The sequence below is a fragment of the Sciurus carolinensis genome, chromosome 4 (genome assembly GCF_902686445.1).
Source record: "Sciurus carolinensis chromosome 4, mSciCar1.2, whole genome shotgun sequence".
Classification (NCBI taxonomy): domain Eukaryota; kingdom Metazoa; phylum Chordata; class Mammalia; order Rodentia; family Sciuridae; genus Sciurus; species Sciurus carolinensis.
In genome coordinates this window covers 170020810-170047501 of record NC_062216.1, presented here as the reverse complement: position 1 = coordinate 170047501, position 26692 = coordinate 170020810, and the positions used below count along the sequence as shown (strand labels likewise).

The 26692-nt window shown below is 47.6% G+C and overlaps 2 protein-coding genes across 5 annotated transcripts in view; both read right to left on the bottom strand.

Annotated features, from left to right (window-relative positions):
• The window catches only part of Srebf2 (sterol regulatory element binding transcription factor 2), a 59662-nt gene extending 52646 nt beyond the window's left edge, over positions 1 to 7016 (bottom strand). The window contains exon 1 of the mRNA XM_047549925.1: positions 6761 to 7016. Coding sequence (XP_047405881.1) covers positions 6761 to 6848 — 88 coding nt within the window. The 5' untranslated portion in view covers positions 6849 to 7016. The remainder of the gene's footprint in view (positions 1 to 6760) is intronic.
• A 949-nt stretch (positions 7017 to 7965) lies between these two features.
• On the bottom strand, positions 7966 to 25467 carry Ccdc134 (coiled-coil domain containing 134). Of its 4 annotated transcripts, XM_047551244.1 has the most exons (8): positions 25329 to 25467; positions 23358 to 23476; positions 22346 to 22467; positions 22076 to 22160; positions 20280 to 20461; positions 19921 to 19992; positions 19633 to 19711; positions 10937 to 11050 (listed from the first exon to the last, which is right to left on the bottom strand). In XM_047551244.1, the coding sequence occupies exons 2-7, from the start codon at positions 23458 to 23460 to the stop codon at positions 19679 to 19681; spliced, it is 597 nt and encodes a 198-aa protein (XP_047407200.1). In that variant the 5' UTR covers positions 23461 to 23476; positions 25329 to 25467; the 3' UTR covers positions 10937 to 11050; positions 19633 to 19678. The 4 variants fall into 4 exon arrangements, with proteins under 4 accessions (XP_047407201.1, XP_047407198.1, XP_047407199.1 ...); XM_047551245.1 differs by lacking the exons at positions 10937 to 11050; positions 19633 to 19711 and adding an exon at positions 7966 to 8482; XM_047551242.1 differs by lacking the exon at positions 19633 to 19711 and having other exon boundaries at positions 7969 to 11050.
• Between the last annotated feature and the right edge of the window lie 1225 nt (positions 25468 to 26692).

The following is a 26692-nucleotide window of genomic DNA, read 5'->3' as shown; positions in this document are numbered from 1 at the left end:
AACAAGACTCTGAAAGGGTTGGGGGTGTAGCTCAGTGGTAGAGCACCCCCTGGGTTCAATTCCCAATACTGGGGGCAGGAGAACTTTTAAAATTATGAATTTAAGGAGAGAAAAGATCTAATTGAAATAGAAGCAAAAGTATACATTTTTTAGAAGATGCCAATACCTGAGCTGAGTATAAGAACACATGAAAGACTGGTGAGAGCCAGGCAGTACTCAAGAACATTAGGTCGAAGGCCTGGGTGTGACTGTGGAGAATGTTTGTCAAGGGTGAAGCCAAACAGAGGAAGGAAGGAGGAGAAACCCAAGGGGACTCTGGTCAGAGGGTCTGAGCAATCCTAGGAAACACAACTGGATGAGACCAGGAGCTAAAATTTGGTGGAAAATAAACAAGCTGTAGATAACAGCAGCTCTTTCAACCCAAACATTGGCAACACTGATAAATAATCAAGTGTCAAAACAAAGCTTGCTTATGTCTTTAAAAAGGTATACAGGGGCTGAGAGTGTGGCTCAATGGTAGAGAACTTGCCTAGGAAATATAAGGTCCTGGGTTCAACCCCTAGCACTGGGAATAATAATAATTTAAAAATCTTCATAAAGAGGTATATAACAGGGGTAAAAAGTAGGCCTGTGTTTCTCCTTCCTCAGCTGCTTTTCCAAAGCATCACTTACTGAAGAAATAAGAAATCCATTTCTGCCTCTTCTCCTCACATCTCCTTTATACCTTAGACACATTTTTATAGAGTACTTATTCTTGAAAAAGAGACATTGAGCTGGGTATGGTGACACATGCTTATAATCCCAGATACCTAGATACCAAAGATGAAACTGAGGTCTGCAAGGAGAAGCCAGACGCTTGGGAACTGCAAATCCTTCTGCAAACTAAGGTACAGAACAGGTTAACAGCAGAGGACTACACAAAAGCAGGTATCAGACACAGCTCTCCAGAACTCCACCAAGTAGGGCAGTGACTAAGCCCAGTTACTTCAAGGACACTGTTATGGAATTCAGAATTCCAAGGATAAGGACAAGATCCTAAAAGTTACCAGAGGAGAAAAGGGGTGACATACAAAGGATTGAGAATCAAAATGGCATCAAATTGCTCAACTACTAGAAATTAGAATACAATAAGGCAATGCCTTTAAAATTGATATAAAATATGTCTAACCTAAAATTCTAAACTCAGTCACACTATCATACTGGAACAAGTTTGAATGAAGGTATTTTTAGACAGCAAACACCTCAAAAAACTTACCTCTGGAAGGAGCTACTGGAGGCTGTGCTCCCCCAAAACAGAAGAGTCAAAGAAACAACAACAACAAAAACCTAGGGAATAGCAACATCATTCCACAAGGTAGTCCCAAGATAAGTTAGGGAGGGCAGATTTAACAATTATCAGAGGGTAAAAAGAGGGAGGGCTCCTGGAAAGAAAGGAACCCACCACTACATAGGGTAGTTTCTATCCCAAGGGCTGAATTAGTTACAGAAACACAGAAACTAAGCAGGAGAATAAATGGGACTATTAAAAGCCCTATGGAAAACTGAACAACAAAAATGTAAGAGCTCCAAGAGAAATGAACATGTATGTTCATACGAAAACCTGTACCCTGTATACAGATATTCAGAGCAGCTTCACTCACAACAGCTCCAAAGTGGAAACTGCCCAAATATCCATCAAATGAAGAGCAGATAAACAAAATGGAGTGTATCGATACAGTGGAATATACCCTGCCACATGGATGAACCTGAAATATTAACTAAGAAACCACATATTCTCTGATTCCATTAATATGAAATATCTAGAATGGACAAACATATAAAGACAGAAAGTAATTAATTCACTGAAATAATTCTTAAACTTTCTCCAAAGAGAACAGCTGCCCCTCTCCCTCCCACTTTCTCCTGACTCCTGCCTGATTTCCTGGCCCTTGCTCTATCGAAGGCAGGCCTCCTAACTGCCAAATCCCATAACTCCTTACATGGTCTTGTCATCCTTGCTACCCTCTGCAGCACTGTTACCAACAGCCACCAACCACTTCTTTAAAAGCTCACCTGCACTTAGTGTATTATACTTCCCTCACTTTGAACCTCCCAGTTCTCTTATCCTTAACTCTTCAACAGTTACCTCAACCTCAATTGGCTGTTTTGACCTCCTAAATAGCTGCCTCCCACTTTCTATTAGATGATAGCCTCCCACCTCCATTCCAGTCCATTTACAGCAAATTTTCATCCATGTCCCCACCCAGCTCTTCCTGCTGCCTTCTGAACTCTCCCAATACCCCAGGCTCAAAGCCTTGAAGGAATCTTAGAATTCCACCTATGCCCTGCCTTCAGGGCCAACAATCCTTCATGAAGCCTTCACTCCACATGGGGTGGTTATGCTTTCCTCACCTCCAATCAGCATGGTTGAATTTTCTTAAAACCTATGATTAATGGGTTCATCCCTCTAATTGAAAATGTTCAACAATTCCCTCCCTACGTTCTACAAAATGTCCATGCCTGGAACACAATTGGGCTCCAACTCACCTCTCAGACCTCATTTTCTGTTTCCCTACACGCGCTGTAAGAAATGTCCATCAGTCTTATAATTCTAAGGCAGCCTGGTCCTTCTCCTTTCACATGCTTGTCATGCCTCTCCTCCACCCATTCTTTTGGACCTAGCAAAAAGGTCACCTCCTTTGTGATTTTTCTGATCCCAGTGGAGGAAGAGTCCACCTCTCTGTCCTTCCAGAAGACCTGGCTTATAATACAGTGCACAAGGGCCTTCCTCAAAACATAGAAATATGCCACAAAAAGAAATAGTGTAGCTATTCCATCACAAGTGAGACCTAGAGGTCTAGGACAACAGATCATTCTGCAGCAGAACAAGGCCCTGGAAATCAACTAGTACACATGCTTTGCTAGGTGCCTACAGTGTGTTTGTTTCTTTCTTTTCTTTTTCTTTTCTTTTTTTTTTTTTTTGGTATCAGAAATTGAACCTAGAGGTGCTTACCCACTGAGTCACATCCCCAGCCCTTTTTATTTTTTGAGACAAGATTTCTTTAAGTTGCTTAGGGCCTCACTAAGTTGTTAAAGCTAGCTTTGAACTTGTGATCCTCCTGTCTCAGCCTTCTGAGCTGCTAGGATTACAGACATGCGGCACCAAGCCTGGCTACAGTATGTTTCCAAATAAATAAATAAATAAATAAATAAATAAATAAATAAATAAATCCAACATTTAAAAATCCAGTTTTCACATAAAAATCCAGACTTGGGCATTTCTTGAAAAAGAGACATTGAGCTAGGTATGGTGACACATTTTTATGATCCCAGATACCTAGAAGGCAGAAGCAGGAAGATTGCAAGCTTAGACAACTTAGTGAGACCCTGTCTCAAATTTAAGACCGCCTGGGGATGTAATTCAGCAGTACAGTGATCCCAGGTTCACTCCCCAGTACAGGGATGGGCACTGATACTTTTTCCAAGATATGACCTTAGAGTACCTTGTCTTAAAGTGGGCTACCCAAGTCATTCTCATATTACAGCCTCATTTTATTTTCATAGGATCCTGCTAAAATAGCTCGTTTATTTTATTTAATATGTATGTGTCTTTAAGAATTTAAGTTCCTAAGAGAGAAGAGATCTCATTCATTTTGTTCAAAGATATCATCAGCACTGTGTCCACAATAGGAGTACTTAGAAACCATTTAAGAAATGCTGAATGAGTGAATGGATGTAGCCACTTTGGGCCCATAGCCCAAAAGGGCACCAATGGATTAGGCAGACGGAATTAAGGATTTCTGTCTGTCTGCCCCTCCTGGAGGCAAGCATGAGCCCTCCAGGTTTACAAGTACCCCTTATCTCCATCAAACACACAAAAAGCAAGTAATCTCACAATCTCTCCCCTTCCTTACCTAACTGGTTCTGACAAGCATCTGGGCTGGTCAACCCTGACCTAGCCCAAAGATTAGGGCTGGGATGTAGCTCAGTGGTAAAGTGCTGGCCTCACTTGTGTGAAGCCCTGGGTTTGATCTCCAGTTCCAAAAAAGAAAAGGAGAAAAAAACCACAATACACACACAAACCAACCCACTCCAAAGACTACGTTCTAGTATAATTCAGTATTCTGCCCAGCTCAAGGTCATTCATTCAGGTATTCTACAAATATTCAGTGGGCACTCCACTCTTCTAGGTACAAAGAATTCAAGGTGGACAAAAGGAAGGTCCTTGCCCTCGCTGCACTGACATTCTGGAGGTGGAACAGATGGATGAATATCAAGGGATACTTCTATCTGCACAACTCTGGCCTTCAGCCTGCCCAATCTTTCTTGTCCTCCAAGGCCCTGGTCAAAGACTACCTCCTTGGTGCCGTACTGCCTATTAGCCAGCTATTAAGGTTTGGATCTAAAATGTCATGTGTTGAAAACTAGGTCCCCAATGCAGCGATGTTCAAAGGTGAGGCTTTAACCTCATTAATGAATTGATTCATTGACACTTTTGTAGCTGAATGGACTACTAGGAAGTAGTAAACTATAAGAGGCAGGATCTAGTTGAAGGGGGTGGGTCCTTTGGGGCCTGCCTTAGGGACTCTATTTGTCTCCAGTACCTTTATAACTGCTTTGACACCCTCCTTGCCACGATGTTTTGCCTTACCACGGGCCCAGAATCAATGGAGGTAAGTGTCCATGAACTGAAAATGTGAGCCAAAATAAATTTTTCCTTCTCTAAATTGATTCTTTCAGTTATTTTGTCACAGCAACAGAAAGCTGACAAACACACCAGTCTTTACCAGATTCCCTCACCAATGACTTTCACTTACTGTTCTGTGCAGTAATTATAAGCTGTTCTACACTCGGCACTATGGTTTGTTAGTCATCTCAAGGTCCAAGCAACCATAAAAGTCAATCTTTCCTGTCTTTCATTGTTCCCTACAGCTCACCCACAACAGCCAGTACTTGAATACTTGCTGACCAAATGAAGACAGGGAACATTTGCCAAACTTAGTATGGGGGCCTGGGAAGTCACTGAAGCACTGTAGTAGTTTTCAGAGTACTTATTTTATTCAGCCATCTATGGGGATAAGGTTATTATTAACCACTAGGTAATTTAACAAATTACAAATTAAAACAAATAAGAATCAAGTAAGGAAGAGAAGTGCAAAATGAAGTGCAAAATTTGTTTGTACCCTTGCTAGAAGGCAACTTTGGGCATACTTCTGTGTAACAGTCAGTAAGTTAATGAACAGAGGGAAACTAGTAATGGTCAACTGTACCTGACAGAGTTATGAGGACTGAAAATATTAATGTGTATGAGTGCTTAACACAATACCTGGCACATGTGTGCTCAAAACATGTTAGCTACCCTTATGTTCCCAAAACTCTTCATCCCTGATCTTCCATTTAGGAGCACTTAGTGGAAGGGTCTGTGGTTTGAAGTGAGGCTTTCATTAAAGGTCTTGCTACAATGCCTGGGTGACCAAAACAAAGTAAGGACAAACCAAGAGAGAAAATGTTACAAAAGCAAAAGGGGAAAATGGCAATCATATTTTTCAAATAGCTGCTACTACTTATCTCTTCCTCCAGAAGAAAATATTTTGCATTTTCTTCATCTGCAAAATGGGACTGCAGCCCTCCTGCCTACAAGACTGTAGTGAAATCCTAGATGTAAAAGCATTTTGTAAACTGAAAAGCAACAATGTTCCTGAGTTATTGCTTAAGAGCATGGGTTCTGGACTCTCTAAGGTAAGTGACCTCAGGAGACATCTGTAAAAGAGGCAATAAGATTTATCTTCCTAACAGGATGGTTGTGAACAACAAGTGAAATAATGCAAAATATTCAGGGCCAAGAACATGGGAAGAGCTCCACTATTGAAAGTCATTAAGATTAGTAGCCTATTCGTTGAATTCCAAATCCCCAAAGGTGGGATGTCAAGAAACCAATAGCTCAGGAACTGGGAGAACTGGATTCTGTAACTAGCATGGTGACCTTGGGCAAGTCGTGGACCCTCTCCAAACAGTGGTTCCTATGGTCGAAAAATGAGAACACTGCAAGAGCGGTTTCCTGGGCCCCTACCAGTTATTCCACTCCGCTGTTAAAGCCGACAGAACAAAGACCACCCTCTCCCCAGCTTGTACCCGAGAGGTCACAACTCAGAATTCCTGCTGCTCAACTCCCTTTGCAGTGCGACAGCACGAGCGCCCGGGTCTCCATCCCTGGAGAGAGGCGTCCACACTCCGCCGCCACTGCTCGTTTCACCAGCAACTTGCTTCTGCAGCAGATGCCCAAAGTTTCCCGGAGCGCCCGACGACCCAGCCGTCCCTCAATCCCCGGAAAATCAGGGGTGGAGAACGCCCAGTTTAGGGGCGCAGTCCAAGGAATTCCGTAGCCCCTCCTGTGGTCAGGCTGGGAGTGACAGGTGCGACGCGGGGCCGCGGGCGGTGGGAGAGCTAGATGACCCACAGCGCCTGTGGGCGCCGAGGGAGGCGGCAGCCCCGCGCTCTCCTCAGAGTCGGCTCCCCGAGACGCCCCCGGCCCCAGGCTCCTCGATCCGCTTCAGGCCCAGCAGCTCCAGGGATTCCACCACCTCCCGGAGCCGAGCGCCCGAGCCCGGGGCTCACACCCGTCGCGCCAGAAGGGTTGGGGACCGCCGGGGCCACCGGGCGCGCAGGGCTCTTCCCGCGCGAGCCGGGGCTGTGGGGTGGGCGCACGCGCACCCGCGCACGCCGCCGTAACCCCTTCCTCCCCGCGCGATCCCCCTACTCCCCCCACCTACCCACCACTCACCGTCGATGTCCCCCAGGGTCAGCTCGTCGCCCAGCTCCGTGAGGGTCTCCATGGTCTCCAGGCCGCCCAGCTCGCCACTCTCGTCCATCGCCCGGGTTGGCGCAGAGGCCCCCCTGCCGTCCCGCTCAGGGAGACGCGGGGGCGGTGCTGCCGCCACCGCCCATGACACCCGACAGCCCCCGCCCGGTACCGCCTCACCGGCCCGTGCCAGCCGCCGCCATGTTTGTGCTGCGCCCCGGCACCGCGCGGAAGGGGCGGGGCGGGAATCCCCCGCCCCTGCCCGCGCCCTCGTGGCCCCGCCCCCGAGTCGCGCGCCCCCTTGTTTGTTGTCAATGGGACCAGGCTCCTCTTAGCCAACCGGCGCGCGAAGCGGCGCGTGGGGTGATGGCGCGTCATCGATCAGCAGCTCAGATTTACATAGGCAGGCCCCGCCCCTCGCGAACTCAGAGCCAATAGAGAAAGTAGCCACCGGGCCCTCCGCCCAACCTCCTTCCCCTTGTTTAAAGGAGCCTCTCCCTTTCCTATTGGATCTGTTCTTCTCGCAAGTACATTGACCCGTCTGGGATCGAAGGGTTAACGTTCTGCGGTCTAGTCGCGACCGCCGGCCGCCCCCGGCGCAGGCTGTGAGCACATTATGTCATCTTCCCAGCTGCCTCTCCCCAACCCTGGCCTTGCCCTGCCCTGCCCGCCTGGGAAAGCCTGCGGAATCGAATTTAGCCCCCAACACTGGGGGACGGAGTCGAGATCGTCCAACTCGTGCTTTTTCCAACGCTCTTTAAAAGGCAGAAACCCAGGCTTGGCAGGGCCGCAGATTGTCCAAGAGCAGTCAGCACTACAACTTGGGTGCCTCTGCACCTGTGGCACCTGGTCCTTTATCCCAGGTACCTCAACCCCCGAAGGCCTTTAAACAACGTCAGTGCCCCACCAGCCTCCTGAGGAGGAGCCCGGGCACGAGCGTTTTGAAAAAGTTCTCAGGGAATTCTGACGCACATCCCACCCACGGATTCCCACTCCTGGGACCTCGCTGCCCCATCTTGCAGCTGGTCACGTGCACGCAGAGGTGCAAACTTCCAAGAATTCATCCTAAGGAATAAAAGAACAGTGCTCAAAAAATGCTGAAACAAATACGTATGTTTAAAGACGTTCATCACAAGGTTCTCTATAACTGGGAAACACTGTGAAGCCCAGTAAGACACTGGATAAATTACTTAGAGTATTATAGTGTCATTAAAAATTAATGTGTATTTATTGACAAGAAAAGGCTTTCATAATCTAATGAAGGGAAGAGCAAGCTTTCTGTAAGAGGCAGCTGTTGTTTAGGGGTCAGGACTTAAGAGCTCACAGTCTGGGAAGACAGAAGAGTGGACCTACTAATTCACTGTATGACCTTGGGCTGGTTAATTGTTTAAAGCCTGTTTTGTCATCTCTAAAATGGGGCTAATAGTACTCATAATTGTGAAGATCATTTGCACATTCTTTTGACATCATTTATTGATTATCTCTGGCAGGCAAACAGTTCCTGCTAAGAACTTCCAGTCTAGAGAAAAGAAAGGAGGGGTGGGGAAAAAGCAGTAAACAAACAAAAATAACAGATGATGGTAGTACAAATGAAGTGAAGGAAAAGTAATGGGACCTAACTTGTGGTTTCAAGAAGACTGGTTGGTGGTGTGGCTCAGTGGCAGAGTATTTGCCTACATGAGGTCCTGGGTTCCATCCTCAGCACTGGAAAGAAAAAGGAAACAAAAAAAGACACCAAACTCTGAAGTGGCATTTAAGATGAAACTTAAAATTGTGAGGCCAGCTCTACCTCTGGTATTCCCAGGGGCATAGATGACATGACAAACACCTTAAGGTGGAGGAGCTGCTGCCAGCCAGCACATGATGTAAATCCTGGCACATAGCAAGTTCTCATACAAGGTAGCAATTGTAATTGAAAAAACAAGGAAAGCCAACAGCTGGCTGTCAGTGGTGGACGTGAATGGGGGGATTTGGGGTGAGTCTCATTTTCTTCTTGGTATTTTAGTATTGTCTAAATTACTTTTTATGATGAACACACATAATTATTAAGAAATAGTGTCTTATTTTGGGGGTAAATAAAACAAGAATGTTCTCTTTGTTGTTTATGCACAGAAAGAAAACTGACCCAAGCCCCAGCTGCCCTGCTCTGGATCTGGCACTGAGCTGGACAGTGCCATCTTCAGCTGTACGTCTCAGTGGCACTGCTGGGGCTTCTCACAGGGATGGTTTTTGGTTTTTGCAGTTCTGGGGATGGAACCTAAGAGTGTTCTGCCACTGAGCTATATCCCCAGACCTTTGTATTTTTAATTTTGAGACAGGGTCTAACTAAATTGCCCAGGCTGACCTCCAGCTTGCGATCATGCTGCCTCAGCCTCCAGGATTATAGGCATGTGCCACTGTGGATGTTGAACTGATGGTCACTGTCTGCTAAACTGACAGGGTTCATCAACAACCCTCATAAAACTTGCTTTGTTCTAATGCTCGCCCCCCACCCCTGCCCCAGCACCTCAGTAATTCTGCAGGGGGCTGCCTTGAGCAACAGGTCAGGAAGGTGGGCAAAGTACTTCTCACTCTGTAGCTGTTCTCAATGGGACCTGTCCAGAGACTCTGGTGCCTGGCCAAGTCTGAGGAACACAAATAAAAGCTCCAGTAGGAGTGGAGAAAGAAGAGTGGCTGGCTGCACGAGTCCCATAGCTTAGCAAACACTGACATTCTCCCTTTGGCCCTGGATCCCACCCAACTGAATGTCTCTTCCAGGTGGTGCCTTGCTCTGGCTGGGAGGACATAGGCCGGCTGTGAGGGCTGAAGCAGCTTTAGACAAGCTACTCTTCAGGAACTGTGTTCTTCATCTGAAAACAGAGGGGCTGGACTAGGTGACTATTATGTTGAGATATTTATTGTGAACAGGCACCTGCCACAGGTCATGGTAGACAACCTATGCCATTTACTCCCTCTGATGCCTGCCCTTTCAGGCCTCTGCTCCTGGTACCTGTCCTCCTCCCTCTTCCTTCAGTCTCTCAGAATTAGTTCAAATATCACTTCCTCCAGGAGGTCTTCCAGCAGGATTAACCAAGAATTTGACAGAAGTGGGTTAGAAGGTAGGAAACAAGTTTGGTTTAAGACAAATTGAAACATAAGCAATGAGGATTATCAGATGGTGACAGAGCAGGTACTATCAACTTTGAGGTCTTAGAGGGTGTGGTTGCCCAAGAAGCAGAGAGAGGCTAAACCAAAAACCCCTTCATTTAAAGGGTCAAGTGAAGAAAAAGGAGCCAGGAAGAGATAGTTCAGGCTCAGACTAAGGGCAGAGCACCAGGACAAGAAGCCCAGGAGGGTTCTGGGCAGCCCTGTCATTGCTGCCACAGGCTAAAGTTCCTCCAGCACTGCCAGAGAGAGCAAGGTGACTGTTCCCAGTGCCCGCTCAATGACTGTCCTAGGTGTCTGAGTACAGAGATCATATTCCTCCCAGGTCTCCTTGGATCAAATACCCTCCTGGGACACTTCCAGTTCCTCTCTTGACATTGACCCCTCAAAGACAGTGCTGAGGATGGAATAGGAAGCCTGAGCCAAGCCTCTGCTTCTCTGCTCCACCAGGCCTGGGACTCGATGAGGTGGGAATATCCTCCAAGCTGGCCTCGGCATCCCTGAGGGTCCCTGATTCCCTCATAGTCCCCTCACCAGCCTTAGGGGGCCCAGTGGATTTTCTGGCTTTTCTGTATCTGGAGAGGAGCTGGGACCTGGGCTGGGTGGCTCAGTGACACAATGGGACCAGATACAGGCATCACCTCTACCAGTGATTCAAGTCTGGTTCTGATGCTTCGCTGCAAACCGCAGCAGGCAGGCAGCCAGCCAGCCAGGAGCCTCCGCCCACCAAGAGCCCAACCCAAGGTCCCTCCTGCCTCCCAAGCCATCTCCACAGTGTTCTCTGAAGGCCTCCTGGACACTCTCTTGAGGTCCTAGGAGAAAATGCAGCCCCCTGAGGTTCAGTTCCTTCAGCTCCCAAGGCCCTAGTAAATGTGGTGTCACCATCTGGAAGGGCTGGTGCTCACCACCACGGTGGGTGCTGCCAGGCCACAGCCACACGGCTGCCTCCCCTTCCTCTCAACAGGCCTCCTGCTGGCCCTTGATCCCTGAGCTGCTCCAGGGTTACAACTCAGACTGGGATCGTGAGATCCTTGGGCCTTTTCGCATCTCTTTCCGCTTCTCCTCTTTCTTCCTGCGTTTCTCTTCTTCCCTCAGGGCCTTCTGAAAAGGGTCGGTGCTGGGAATGAACTGTGGAGAAGAGCAGAGTGGTCTGACTGAGTCAGCCAGCAGCAGAGTCTTCCGAGCTAGGCCACAGGGTATGGAGACAGAAAGGTTGCCTGGACACAGTCCTGCCCTCAGGGAACCCCAGACATGGAGTTAAATGGGTTGGGGAAAACTGCTGATCAGTTATTAAAGCAAAAGCAGAAATTTGACAAGCAAACAGGGAAATTAAGGGTATCCCTAGCAGAGGAACAAATGCTGAGTTGTGAACTGAGAAATAAACAGACTCTTCCAAGGAGAAGGGCAGAGTGGCCTGCAGCCCCCAAATCACACCCTCCAGGAAGAAGGGAGGAGGCAAGCAAATCCTAGAAAACGGGCACTGACACCAGTGGGCAAGGAGCAGCCGCTGGGGAGGAGGTACATAGGAACAGGGGAGCAAAGGTTAAACTGACAAGTGGGAGGAAGAGACAGAACACAGGGCAAGCAGGGTTGGGCAGAGGACAAGACCTTTGGTTGGGGCATCTTCAGCTATAATCCCAAGCAGGCCATGGCTCCTCTCTGCACACTCCAGAAGTCTCCCCCAACCCATAGCTTCTACTAGTCTATTTGGTTATTTACCCCCAAATCATGTCTAAACGCCTGTCTGATACTCCACTCGAGCCTCTCAGTGCCCATTTTCCCAAAGCCCTATCCCCTTTGAGCATCCCTGTCCTGAACAGTGGTGCCTGTACGTCCTCTAGGGGAGCAGAGCAGAATGAGGAATCCCCAGCTTCACTTGCCCCATCCCCACAGAGTCTGTCACCAAGGCCTGTAACCCCCAAGTCCTTCTCAAACACATTTACTTCTCTGCAACTGCCTCCCCACATCAACACCCCACCTCTTTCCTGGACAATTCCAGAAGCCTCTTAAAAACTCCCCACATCCACTCAAGCTATGCGTACTACAGCTAGATTTTACCAAAATGCAAATCTTACCCGTCACCTCCCGGCCAATCACCCCTTCATGGCTGCAGACTCTCAGGGCAAAGTTCCCGAGAACCCACTCGCCTCCTCTCCATCCTTGAGTGCACCCACCTTTCCATTCTCAGGCCTTTGCACGTGCCGTGGTTGAGGTCCAGACACTCTTCCTAGTCCCCACCTGCTTTACCAATATTAGCTTCAGGTCTGCTATCACTGCCCTTGGGACCTCCTCTGGGGCTGCCTCCTTGGTGGCACACTCCATCACTTTGTGCTGATTCCATTTTAGCACTTCTCCCTTGTGGTCACTAGCTTTGTGCCTGTCACCTGCCTGGCCGCATGTTTCACCAGGACATGAGGATGGTCTCAGGAGCTGCTCACCACTATGCCCTGAGCCCCTAGCACAGAGTCTGCCTGCTTCTCAACAGCACTCCTTATGTCTTCTAAATGAATGGATGAGCCAATTAGAATATGATATACAAAAGTATCCCAAACTCAGGCTGTGAAACATGCCCCCTTTTGTATGTTCTTAGGGCAAATTTGACAAATGTTTGTTCAAGGTAGACATTGAAAACAAACTAAGAGCTCCACCTTGTGGAGTAATCTACCTACCAAGTTAGACTGAACAGTGCCTTTGGAAGATGGGGGAAACCATAAAACTGTGGCCCAGAGAAGGTAAGTGATATGCTTAAGCCACACAGCAAGTAGGAGGCCCAACTAGGATTAATTCGCCAGGTCTCCCATGCACTTTCTGTGTGACCTGAACTCATCACTTGTGTACCACTGATGGGTCAGGTACTGTAATGCATGCCTGTAATCCCAGCAATTTGGGAGGCTGAGGTGGAAGATCTCAAGTTCAAGGTCAGCCTTAGCACTTAGCAAGACCATGCCTCAAAATAAATAATATAAAGGGCTGGAGATGTGGCTAGGTGGTAAAGTGCCTCTAGGCTCAATCCCCAGTACCAGAAAAAAAGAAGAAACAAAACAAATCACTGACGGCCTCCAGCAGTTAATTCTAAATCCGGCATTGATTCAGTCCTCTCCCTTGATCTGCCAACAGCAGCTGGCAAGCCACTCTCTTCACACTCTTCCTTCTCGGGGTTCTCTGCTAGTTCCTCCTTATTCCCCAACCTCTCATGGCAGCTCTGTCCCAGGCCTCAGTCCTCAGACTGCTTCTTCGTCTACCTGGCCCTGGGGTGAGCACTCCTGTCCTGTGGCTTTCAGTGCCGCCAATGTAGGCAAGCTCTAGATGGTGGCTCCAGCTTCCTTTTCCTCCTGAGTCTACAGCCACGTATCCAGTCACCTCCTCAGTATCTTTTTTCAGATGTTCACTAGATGCAGAAACACAATTCCCTCCCCAACCACTGGAGAAAACCCAGCCTCCTCCTTCCAGATGCTCAGCCCAAGATCTTCCAGTCACTCTCGATGCTTCTTTCATTTTCTTACCATATCTGTTTCCTCAGAAAATCCTACTGGCTCTATTTCCAAAAGAGACCCTGAACCTAACCACCCCTCACTAGCTCCTCTGTTGCTCCCTGGTTCTAGCCACCTCAGCTGCCTTCAGCTCCCTAAGGGACAAGAACAGAAGACTCCTCACCAGCGTCCTGCTCCCACCACGGTCCTAAGACCATTCTCCACCCAGCAGCCAGGTTGATACTTGTAAAGCAACACATCAGAGCCCATCAGCCTGGCCTCCACGTCTCTCAGGACAAATGCCAAAGCCCTCGGTAATGCCTCTGAGGACATGGGATCTGTCCACCTCCCACCCCAAAGATGCTCCCAGCACAGCCTTCACACTCTCTGCCCCTGCAGCCTGACAAGGTCTTCTGCCAGCCGGCTCCCACACTGCCTTCAGACCTTTCAGCAGGCTGCATCTACTCTGTGTGAAACAGCAACTGCATCCCCACCTGATGCCGGGCATTCCTTAACCACAGTCCCCTGCTTTGTCTCCACAGCCTTTGTCACCACCTACCATATATATATTTTTTATTGGCCATCTATCTCCCCCAACAAAAATGCCACTCCTGGGAGAACAGGGTTAGTCTGTCTCCCCACTGGCTTCAAGTCAACAAATGTCCACTAAATGAAATGAATGCTATGTGTCTGAGCCTCTGTACAAGCACATGGTCCTGCCTGGAAGGCCCCCTGCCACTGGTCCACCCAGCAACTTCTACTCACTCCACAGCAGAGGCAGTCCCCCGCTCATTATGTTTCCCTCCACCACTGATACAGGGATTATGCTGGACTGGAACTGTTATTTTCCTGCTGCCTTCTCCAGCATACTGTGAGCATCAGAAGAGCAGAGGCAGGGTTAACCCCCAGGACAGAGACAGCAACCAACCTGATTTTAGTGATGATGCATAAGATGTAGAAGAGAACTCTCAGAACACTCCCCACCAAGCTAGGCGTGGTGGCACACACCTGTCATCCCAGCAACTCGAGAGGCTGAGGCAGGAGGATTGAAAGTTCCAGGCCAGACTCAGCAACTTAGCAAGGTCCTAAGCAACTTAGAGACCCTGTCTCAAAATAAAAAATTTTAAAAAAAAGGCTGGGGATTTGGCTCAGTGGTTAAGCACCCCTGGGTTCAATCCCTGACACACACACCAAAAGAACACTCAGCACAAAGGGCATGTATGAGAGGAGATAAGCAAACCCCCGTGGCTTCTGCAGATGGATGTCCATCAAAAAGTGAATGGGCTGGGGGTGTAGCTCAGGAGCAGAGCACTTGTCTAGCATGCACGAGGCCCAGGATAGCAAAAAAACGAAACAAAGCAAAAAATTTCAGACTATTCCCAGAATAGGAATATATACTTCTGCCACGGTTATGTCCAGGAGCACCTTATGCAAATATCACACTAAATTTAACCTGGTATTCATTCTCTCTGTGGCCCTTCCTCCATGTGAGAGGGGAATCTATGACTGCTTGGTGAGAAAGCCCACTTCACAGCAATAAAGCATCTCCATGGGTACAAACCACCATAGCCACATACACCAAGAATACAAGGTCCCGACTATTCTTGATCAAGTCCATTTATCAGGGTTATGACTGCAGAAAACAGCTTTGAGGGATGTATCATCTTGGTTTTTGCCTACGCATGGTCACTAATTCTGTGAGGGAAAAACCATACCTCCCACTTTGCTGTATAAAGCAAAGCCAATGGCTCAAGAGGGCCCTTGATTCTGAGGTTCCTCTAAATATTCAGGGCTGGTCCACTGTAGCTCAGCTAAGTCAAAAGGTAAGGTGTTGTACAAAAACAAATTAACATTTCAGGTCTGACTGCTCCTCTTTAAAAGGCCTGTTTCCAGTCAGGCATGGTAGCTTATGCCTCTAATCCCAGCAATTTGGGAGAATGAGGTGTGAGGTTTAGGCAGGAGGATCACAAGTTTGAGGCCAGTCTCAACAACATAGCAAGACCCTCAGCAACTTAGCAGGGATGTAGCTTAGTGATGGGCAACCCTGGGTTCAATCCCAGTTCCAAAAATAATAAACAAATAAATATATAACTAGCATGCTTCAAGGCAGACCCTTGACTACCATCTGGACATAAATATTTCAAGAAGTTTCCCACTTCCTAACCAATAAGAATAGTTCACTGGCAGGGCGTGGTGGCGCATGTAATCCCAGCAATTTAGGAGGCTGAGGAAGGAGGATTGTAAATTCAAAGTCAACCTCAGCAACTTAGCAAGCCCCTAAGTAACTTAGCAAGACCCCATTTCAAAATATAAAATATAAAAAAGTGCTGGGGATGTGACAAAGTGGTTAAGCACCCCTGGATTCAATCCCTGGTACCAAAAACAAAAACAAAACAAAGAGCAGTTCACTGTGCCTAAACTGTTTGTGCAAACAGTACGGTTGATGCTGATCCCTTGCTTTCCCTCTGGGAGTCTGGAATTTTTGCATAAGTTAGGCAAAGGAAGACCATGTGACTGGTTCCCAATAAAAACCCAGGCACTATGTCTCCAAGAGCTTTCCTGGAAGACATTTTACATGTGTCGTCACAACTTGTGCTGGGGAAACAGCGCGTCACGTGTGACTACTGGAGAGGGCTGTGGAAGCTGGATTCCCTGAACCCTGCCCCATGTGCCTTTTCTCTTTGCTGACTGTTCTTTGTCTGGAGTAGATCACAGCCATGAGCATGACTATATGCTGAATGCTGTGTATGCTCCAGTGATCTGAACTGAAAGCTGTCACCCTTGCCTTAGACAACACTCCTAGCAACTGGGTATGGTCTATTCTTACTGACTTTCCTTGGTGTCTTAGCCATCTGGTCTGCCACTCAGAAGACTACCTAGAGACTGGCAGATCAAAGACCCTCACTTCTCTTTGGGGCCACGCACTGTAGAAACACCTGGTGGTTGCTAACTAGACTGTCTGGGTCACTTGTCTAGATGACCACAGTAAAGTCCATTCTCTGGTAAGGTCAAATGGAATCAAACTGATAAACAAATTTATACTGCCTCTGCCCCTAAATACATCACTGTCCTCAATGTAGCAACACACCCACTACCATAAACAGGCACAAAGAGAAGATGCTATAGTTTTGGTTTGACTACCTGAGTCTTAGGTTGGAATGGTCTGGCCTGAGGCCATTGGGATTATGACCACTTGGATTACTTGCTGACTCCCCTGTAGTGATCAATGTGGGCAATGATGGTCTCACCTAGACCTGAAAGAAAGGTCTAGGTGAGAGGAAGGAATGATCAGAGAAAAGTGAATTTTTAGGTACTGGGACGGGACACATGGATTTTGTTGCAATAATACCAGCAACCGGGGAGGGAATGCCTTGGACTCTGTTAAGTGCAAGGAACAATTTATGCTGTCTTTGTCCCTTAGATCCAGCACTACCATCTGGCAAAACAATCCTAGGTTCTGCCTGAGCTCAGTGGCAGCTGCCACTGACAGTCTAACCATCTGCTGGGTGTGTCTTTTCCATTCACATGATGGGAAACTCACACAGGCAAAGTCAGTTCTGAACTATTCTTCTGTGCCTGACACCATCAAAGGTAGCTCCTAAAAGTGACCCTGTGCAGACCACAGGACAGTACAATCTTGTTTCAATCTAACAGATATAAGAGTATTTGTTTGAGGCTGGGGCTGTGGCTTGGTGGTACAGCATTTGCCTAGCATGTGTCAGGCACTGGGTCTGATCCTCAGCACCACATAAAAATAAATAACAAAATGTATTATGTCCATCTACAACTAAAAAAAAATATTTTTTTAAAAAAGTATTTAATTCTCTGATATCAGCATATAGGGGCAGCTGAGGCTAAAACTGCAGTGACACTGCCCTCAGGCTCAGGTGAATAGTGTACAGGTGACTCAGAGGACAAGGTGAGAGAATGGGCCACAGAATGTCTCCTCACAGGAGACAAGAGTTGCTGTGAATTCATCAATTACCCTCTGTAACTATTAATAATAACATCCATGGTCAAGAGTGATGGCAAATGCCTATAATCTCAGTTATGTTCAAGGCCAGCCTGGGCAATTTAGCAAGACCCTATATCAAAACAAAAACAAAAAATTAATACCAGGATTCGTGATGAAGTTCAGTGGTAAAGCACCCCTGGATTCAATTCCCAGTACAGAATACAACAACAATATCATCTATGAAAATTGGCAGGTAAGTCTAAACTGTCTTACACGAATGGTAATGGCTAATAGATTGGTTTTAGCTGGGAGCACTGGCACAGACCTGTAATCCCAGCAGTTCAGGAGGTTGAAGTAGGAGGATCACAAGTTCAAAGCCAGTCTCAGCAGCTTAGTGAGGTCCTAAGTCACTCAGCGAGACCGTCTCTAAATAAAGGGCTGGGGATGTGGCTCAGTGGTTAAACACCCTTGGGGTTCTATCCCCAGTACAAAAAACAAATACTGGTCTTGTATCATATCCTGATTGTTCAAAAGAAAACATACTGGTCCCCTCGAGATTTAATCACATTTGGTTGTGTCAGGGATCCTGGAGAATATGGTTGAGGTCAATAGAACAGGTTGGCTTCATCTTACTATTTAAAATACATCTGAAGCCAGGGATGGTGGCAAACGTCTATAATCCCAGAGACTCAGGAGGGTGAGGCAGAAGGATTTCAAGTTTGAGGCCAGCCTCAGAAATTTATCAAAACCCTGTCTCAAAATAAAAAATTAAATAACGGGTTGGGGTTGTGGCTCAGTTGTAGAGTGCTTCCCTGGCACATGTGAGGCACTGGGTTTGATTCTCAGCACCACATGTAAATAAACAAACTGAAGGTCCATTGACAACTTAAGATATATATATACTTTTTTTTTTTTTTTTGGCGGTGCTGGGGATTGAACTCAGGGCCTTGTACTTGCCTCGCATCTGAGCTATCTCCCCAGCCCTTAAGAGATATTTTTAAAAAATTAAATAAAAAATAACATAAAAAGAGGTAGGTGGACATTATTACCTTATATACATGTATGATTACACTACAGGTGTGACTGCACCATGTTCAGCCAGAGGAAGGAGAAGGTGTGCTCCATTTGTGTACAATGTATCAAAATGCATTCTACTGTCATGTATAACCAATTAGAACAATTTTTAAAAAAAAAAAGAATATCACAAAACTAAATAAAGTAAGATTTCTCAGTTAAAAAAAAAAAGAAGCGAGGGATGGAGTTCAGTGGTAAAAATGCCCCTGGGTTCAATCCCAGTACCAATAAATACTAAAAAAAGACTGAGGATCAGTGGTAAATCAGTGGTAAAGTACCCCTGGCTTCAATATCCAGTATAAAAATGAAACAAAACAAAACAAAATTTATTATCAACCAACTAAACAAAATTTACATCTGGTAGTCATCTTAATAAATGAAATATGACACAAATCGAATGGATTTGATCATGGCCTTTCGGTCATGTAAAAAAACTGACTTAAACCAAGACCCATAGGGCTTGAGCAGACTGTTGGGTGGGCAATTCACCATGGCCCTGAGCATCCCTGCATGTTCTTGCTGAGTACACCAAGCATGCAAAAATCTGGTTGCTACCTGGGCTACTTTTCCCAACTGTATTCTCACAGAGCAATCCTGAAGGATAAGGTAATGTCTCCCCCAAACAAAGAGCAGGTTTGCTTTCATTCACTACACAAATAGTCAATTTCCTAAGCTCAGTGGTCCTCAGCTATAGTGCAAACCCACTATAAGCACAGCCTCTACCTGGGCCCCTCATGTCCACCCCATGGGACTTGGGGAACAAGGGGAACCAAGATGACCAGGTCAAGTCTGGTTACTGCTTTGCTGTAACAAAGTCTTATATCTCTGACCTGTCAGTGTCCATCAAATGGTAGCAGGCAAGCTTGTTAGCCTGTGAGCAGGGTTAAATCCTAGACCCCTCACAGACCCCAATTCTCTTCCCTATACCAGGGGCCAGCCTGGAATTTGATGAGTCCAGTCTTCTAGTCACTCATGAAAGCCGTTCCTTCATAGCCCTGCAGGCCCTACCCTGTACCCCTCTGATCCCTTCCTCTATGATATATGTCCCCATCTGTTATCCCAAACTGTAGCTTCCAGTTCTCAGAGCTTACCTCAACTCCCTGGGGAAAAAAAAAAAAATTATGTGCATGAGTGCAGGATAAAAGCTGAGATGGAGGCTTAAGGGCAGGGAAGAGCATGGCCTGACCTCACCTGGCTTCCCTGACATTTACCTAATACAGGAGCCTCCTGTGCATTGAGATGGGTGTATTCACAGCTTCAGGACTGCACCCCAGAGCTGGTATGCACAAACTGTGAACAGACAGGGAATCTAAAGCTAAGAGAAGAGCAGTGACTTGCCCAAAGGCTCCAGTGAATGACAGTTTCTGGACCTAGACTCAGGAATGTTTGGCTCTAAGTCCAAAGCCCTCATGCTCTACCCTAGGACCCAGCCCCGAGGGTCCAGCCTCCCACGATAGGCAGAAGCAAAAAAGACATAGCCACAGGTCCTGGCAGCTCACCTCTGTGTGGTCTATTTTAAATGGGTTCTGGAAGTCGGAGTCTTTCTCGCTGATCCCCAGCTCCTGGGCCATCTGCAGATGAGGAAAAGCTAGTTATCCTCTGCCTTCTGCCTCTTCCTCACCAAAGAGCCACTCTCCCCATGCAGGGATCCAGGCCCCAGGCCTGGGAAGATGTGGGCCAAGTGATAACCCCTAGGAACCTAAGTCAGCACAGAAATGGGGCTCCATGGCCCAAGGTACCCTAAGGTTCATCACAGAAAATACAGCCAAGCACTGACACTCAGGTTCAACTGCAGGCAGACACAAGACCCCAGCCCACCACTAGACAGAAGGCTCCCAAACCTCATTCTAGTCCTTACCAAGCTAAGGATGGGTGAGTGGGTTCCCTGGTCAAAGACACCTGTCTGGTTGCAGAAGCTGATGCCCCAGCGGATGAGAAGGTTCCAGTTGGAGTTGTGGTCAAAGTAGTGGTGTACGATCCTTGGGAAGCGCAGTACCACATCACCGAAGAAGGCTGTGTTCTCTACCACATGGGAGAAGGCTGGCAAGAGGACCTTAGTGAATGGACAGGGTAGCTGTCCTCTGATTCCCTCCTGGTTGGCCCCAAGGTTTGGCATCCATGAAACCCACTAGCCACGGGCTGTCCATCACGGGTACAATGTGTGTGGTAGGGTCCTTATATGCCCAGGTCATTGAATTCCCATAACCACCATTAGAGGAATATGTGGCTGCTGTTTTCATTTTACAGCCGGGGGACTTGGATTCAATAACTAATGAGTGGCAAATCTGGTCTGCAAAGCCAGGTCTGTCAAAAGGCACATCTCACTGTTTAGAAGACTGATTTACTGTGGGATCCTCAAAAGTGGGTACTGTTGTGTATACAAAGGATAATGCATCACATGAGGCTTTCCTGGGCTGACTCCACCAACATATCACATGTCCAGAGCTGGGCCCTGATAGTAACACAACTACAGTGTCTGTGATGGATCAGTTCTATAGGATGGCTAGGAAAACGGTCAGGGTTGTGGGGTTTGGGGACTTCTTAAATGTTCTTTCCATTTTATTTTGTTTTAAATGCTTCTTCTGATTTTGAAATTATTCTCATCTTACATAATATAATACAAAATTCTTTTACTGGGCCTTCCTCTAATGTTATGATCTTACGTAACCATTGCACAGATATCCAAACCAGGAAATTAACAACCACAAAAAATTAACCACCCTAAAGAATTTCACTTATTTTCCCATTAATGTCTTCCTCTGAACAACAGGTCACTTTAGACTAAGGTTAGTGAGTCCACCATTGTGGCAAGTCCCCCAAGCCCAGGTGAGTGAAGACAGGGAAGACACAATCAGAGCAGTCAGCCCAGCACAGGCTAGGCAACCCAGGGAGGTAAACAGACTCAAAAGACATTACAGTTTGGGTCTGAGATGGGCAGAGATCACTGGGCTTCAGAATTATCTTGAATCTCAGGGATCTCAGGAGCCAGCTTGGTATGGGGGAAGAGGGCAAATCCTCTTCCATCTAGAAAATGGAGGAAATGGTGCTAGCCTCATAGCCGAGATTAAGTTGACATCTGTAAAGTGCCCACCACTCAATATCAAAGGCTGCTTCAATCCTCTCTCAGACAGTACAATCTAAGAAATGTCACTGTTAAAAATGTAACCAACCAGGGGCATTTTACTTTTGAGCTACATCCCCAGTTCTTTTTATTTTTTAGTTTGAGACAGGTCTAAGTTGCTCAGGGCCTTGCTAAATTCTGAGGCTGGCTCTGAACTTGTGATCTTCCTGCTTCAGTCTTCAAAGCCACTGGGATTACAGGTATGTGCCCCTATGCCTGGCTTTTTTCCCCCTTTATATGGGTACAAATCTCACCTTCCTTTCCAGAAGGGTCAGTGAGGTAAGCAACTGATCCTATCCCAACCCCTGGAGTGGTGGTAAACAGAGGGTCCTCCCTGGTTCCCCTGCACCAAGCACAGGACAGCACAAAGAAATACATCTGTGTCAGACCAGAAATGCTTGGATTAAGCACTCATCCCCACAAGGGGGCCACTGAGAAGGTACTCCAGGGAGGAAAAAAAGAATGACCAGGAAGTCACAGATACAGAAGATCAGAGAGGTGGGGAGGGAAGTGGAAGGCTAGAGAGAGCATACCATCCTTCAGCTTCTCATCCTGGGGGAAGGGCCCATCTGGAAGCACGTTGGCAGCAGTGAGCACTGTCCGGGAGTCCTCCAGCACCTAAGGGAACCCCACCTGGGCTGAGTGGCTTTGTAGAGCCCTTCACAACCTAGCCCCACTTCAATCCCCATGTGCATGCAACTTCTGCCTCATTGAACACCAACCCCTTAGGGAACTGCTACTCATCCATCAGTGCCCAGATAAAAGCCTTGACCTGCCATAAGCTGCCCCCTGCCCACACAAACCTTAAAGAGCCCCTTGAGCATAACATCAAGGATCTTGTACTGCTGGTAGACATCATTCAACTGTGCCAGGTTCTTCAGTGCTAATAGCTGTTCCCGTCGTTTCACCTCAAACATCTTCTTGTCTGGGCAGCACTAAGTTAAAGGACTAACACCAACAGCCCTGCCTAAACAACTGTTCTGAACCAGAGGGCCCATTCCTGACCAGCAAGTATCTGTAAAGGGCATGAATGCCCATGGTTGGGACCCCCCAGAGGAGCAAACTGAGAAGCACACATGCCTGGTGATGTATCCTTCAGTTCTCTGAGAACTCCACATTCAACAACCTGAATATAACCCTCTAGGACCTGGCTCCTGCCCTCCCTTCCCTGTGGCCTTCTTGCCAACTCTCATAATCATTCATACTCCTGAACCTCTACTACTCTGCTCATGCTATACCTTTTGCCTAGGATGCCCCCATCCCCTTATCCAGGAGTTTGTATTCTCTCAAGACCCAGCTCAGTATCCACAGCACAGTATTTCCCAACCCCTCCTGCGTCTATCAGAGCACTGATCACAGTACACAATGACCATCTGTTTAGACACTTTCTCCCCATATGCCTGTGGATGCCTCAAAACCAGGGACTGGTCCTGACTTATCTTTGTGTTCCCAAGGCCTGGCAAAGAGGAGGTGGTTCAGTACACCAGGGTCAAGATAAGTTAGTAATTCAGAGTTCCTGAGTGTCAACCTAGGGTCTTGCCCACAAGGTACTAGACACATAAGCAGTACTCACTGAGCCTTTGTGGCTATGAAATATACCTGCCTTCTTCATTTAACATACAGATAAACAGGCTCAGAAGAGAATCAACTTGCCCAAGTTCTGGCTAGAGTACCTTACCTTTTCTTCCCTGTTCCTGCCAGGTGGGTCTGTTCATCTCTGGAATCCCCCAAGGGATTAGGGGTTTAGAGAAGCTTCATGTATTGACCTCTCAGAGATAACTCATTAACCCTACCCTGAACTCCAACAAAAGATACAGATCTCCAGGCTTGGGTCCATTGAGGTCCTCAGGGTGCCTGTGGCCCCCATTCCAGACAGCAGCAGGACAAAGAGGAAGGCCAAGAACTGAAGAAGGTCCATTTCCAAGACCCTGGAGCTAAAGGAGTAACCCAAAGAAATGGAGTGAGACCCAGAAGTTGCCATTAAATAAAATACAAAATGAAGCGAATAGCAACTTCCCCTAATATGGCACAGCCCCCAAAGACCAAGAATCAGCTTTAGGAAGCCTTGATGATTCAGACCAGACACATACTAAAGACCCATGGGATAGCAGTAGGAAGAGAAATACTAATAATGCTTAGAAGAGTCGGGTAGGGTTCTGGATTAGAGCCCTGTCCCTGTTTGTGTGACTGAGCAAATTGCTCAGCCTCTGTAAGCCTCAGCTTTCCCACCCATTAAAAAAAAGGGGTAAGGAGGTCACCTTTCTGCTATAGAGAGGTAAGTCTGGGTGAGGAACTGTGACTGGAGAAAGGGACTGGTCCATTACATTCCCTTTCAATCTTCTATACTAGCCTCCCAGGAAGGTATCAAGTCAAGGAAGCCCAGGCAATGAGAGGGGTTATAAAACGTCTGACTTTTGTCATCAGAAAGGAAGAAAGAAGGGAAGCCAAACATAATGGCATAAGCCTGGAATCCCAGCTACTCAGGGTGGGGGAGTTGGGGGTGCTAAAGTAGGAGGATTGCAAGTTTGAGGACAGTCTGGGCAACCCAGTAAGACCATCTCAAAGTAAAGCTAAAAGGGCTGAGGATCTCATTCAGTGTTAGCTTGCCTATCTTGCATGAAGCCCCAGTACCACAGGAAAAAAAAAAAAAAAAAAGAAAATGAAAGGAAGAAGCGGAACAGGGGGAAGGGAAGCAATCTTGGGTTAAGAGGAGTGTACTCACTGTGGAACCAAAGTTAACACCTGTTAATATTCTGCACCATCCTGATTGAGTATCTACTCATCTAGGCATGGTTCTAGGGCTGGGAATATAGTAAGTAAAACAAGAAAAAAGCTCTGCATTGATAGTACTTACATCCAAGTAAGCGCAAGAAAAAAAATCAACACACTTGTAAAACAAGCTAAGAAGGATGAGATGAAATAGGTCAGGTGAGACATGAAATAAGTGGTCACGGGAAGCCTGGCACTCAGATGATTGCTACCCAATTTCACCAATGTGGAAACTAAGGTATAAAAAAGTGTGACTTTTTTTATACCTTAAAGTGTGCTCAAAGTCACACAGCTCTTTCGGGGCTGAACCAATAATCTGTTTGATTTTCAGTACAGTGCTCTGTCTCTTCTCTCTTTCTAAGGAGTATATAAGCTACCTCAGATCACAGATGGCCAGTGATCATCAGGACACCTGACCCAGGGCAGATACTCAGAGACACTAAGAGGCCTTCAGAGGCCATCAGAAAAACTCCCTCCCCCACGCAGATGAGAACACTGAAGCCTAGAGAAGGAACCCAATTTCACTCGGGCCGTCCACTGTTCACCATCACGCTCCAGACCCAAGGGAACCAGAACCAGGCTACAGCAAGACTTGGGGGAACAAGGAGGGTATCAGAGAGCCGACAATGCCTGAAGCAGGGGAGAAGGGGAAAAGGAAAACAGAAAAAGCAGATTGCAGGGGGCAGATCCTGCTCTCTCTACTGTTATTCCCAGTTTTTCCGCCACTCAGCCCCGCTGCCTTCCCGCGCGTCCCCGGAGCTCCTCACGGATTGGCGTGAGACTCTAGACCCATTCGGAGAGGGGACCAGTGGTGGCGGGCGCTGAGCCGGTTACCGGGAGTGGCAGGTCCAGGTTGCTGTCCCGAGTCTTGTGGGATCCCGAAGAAGATAGCGAGTCTCTCCAAGGAGAGCCGCCCGATCTCGAGATTCCTTCCCCACCCTGCAGCCAGTTCGCGGCCCTCGGTCCCAGCACTCCCCTCCCCAAGAACCTTCCGCCCGGCGCCCCCGCTCCACCTACCAGGCAGAGCAGGAGGTGCGGGACGGGGTGGACCCGCAGCACCTTGGCGTGAAGCTCCGCTCAAGGGTCTACTGGGCTACACAGCACAGTCACCCAACTCTGGAAAACCTGGCAGGCAGCGTGGAGAGACCGCGCAACGCCGTCCCGCCCACCGCACTGCTCCCGGCCAATGAGTGCGGGCCGCGACTGCCGCGCTCTGCTGACCTCACTTCCGGCCCCGCCTCGCTTTACCGGGGCGCCGGTCCCGGGAGATGTCAGCCAGACCCGGTCCTGGCCCACTCGCGTCCCGCCCCGGCTTCACCGCGTCTCGGGCGGGTACACTGGCGCGCGGCTCTCGATTTTAAGGTTGAGTTAGTTGGAGGAAGTTAAGCTGCAAGTGGGGGTCTGTGTCCTAAACCCTGCGAGCGGGGAGACCTACGCTCGCTTCCCGAAACTGTGACCTTATTTTTAAACTGCAAGTCGCAAGCTCAGTTTAATACTTCGTAATTGGCACTTTTTTAAGCAACTAGCAGAACCTGCTCACCCCCACCAACTTTTAAACCAAGTTTTGGGTCGGTTCGTTTAGGACGGAGTTAAGTCCCAGTTTTGCGGAGAGTCAGGACAGCTAGACCGGAGGAATAAGGATGGTGGCGTGGCCCGTTACACGCGCCGGGGCTCTTGCCAGGGGGAAGGAACTGGAGGCCCAGGCTGGGCTGAGTTCAAAACAGGTGCAGGCACAGTTATGGAGAACAGACTACGACGTGCCAAGCGCCAAGTGCCGACAGTAAATAAGAGCTGCTCGCATGAGTATATATAAAAACAAGCTTCGAGGGACAAGAAGCTTCCAGGAAAGGGCTTGCTGGGGTACTTTCGCTCAGCTAGAAAGGCTGAGGATTTGACCCTCCCTGCCTGGGAATTAATACTTCTCTCCATCTCCACTTAAGGTGAAGTGCCTCTCAGAACCCTTGGATCATAGCAGCCCCAAGCGCAGGGGCCTTTGGACAGCCCAGAGGATGGCTATGACCTTACTGATGTTCTCCGGATACAGCTGAAGCACCTAGCACCTGCTCCTTAAGGGGTTGTCACAATAAATCTGCCTCTCTTCCCTTGAGGAGGCCATCCATCCCTTGCTGAAACAATCCACTATCCAATTAGCTGAGAAACCAGCTCCAGGGAGACAAGATAAGTTCACAGTAAAATGTTTTTGGAGAGTTCATGTAGGTATGGGCATATAATTTTATTTTTTTATTCCATTTTCACAATGAAGTAAATGGCTTCAGATAAATGACAGCAATTATCCTCTTCTCCCGCCACATCCCAGTTATGCCCTGACTTTGTCTCCAGTTCTCACTTCTCTCCATTTCTGGGTCATCAAGTTATAAGGC

Bases quoted from the DNA above. Each gene is read 5' to 3' on its own strand.
- Ccdc134 (XM_047551242.1), bottom strand. From the start codon at position 23,460: ATGGACCTTCTTCAGTTCTTGGCCTTCCTCTTTGTCCTGCTGCTGTCT. The intron at 22,161-22,345 runs GTTTGTGTGGGC...GGGTTCCCTTAG, and splicing joins TGCTCAAGGGGCTCTTTAAG to GTGCTGGAGGACTCCCGGAC. The intron at 11,051-19,920 runs GTGAGCTGCCAG...TCTTCTCCACAG, and splicing joins TTAAAATAGACCACACAGAG to TTCATTCCCAGCACCGACCC.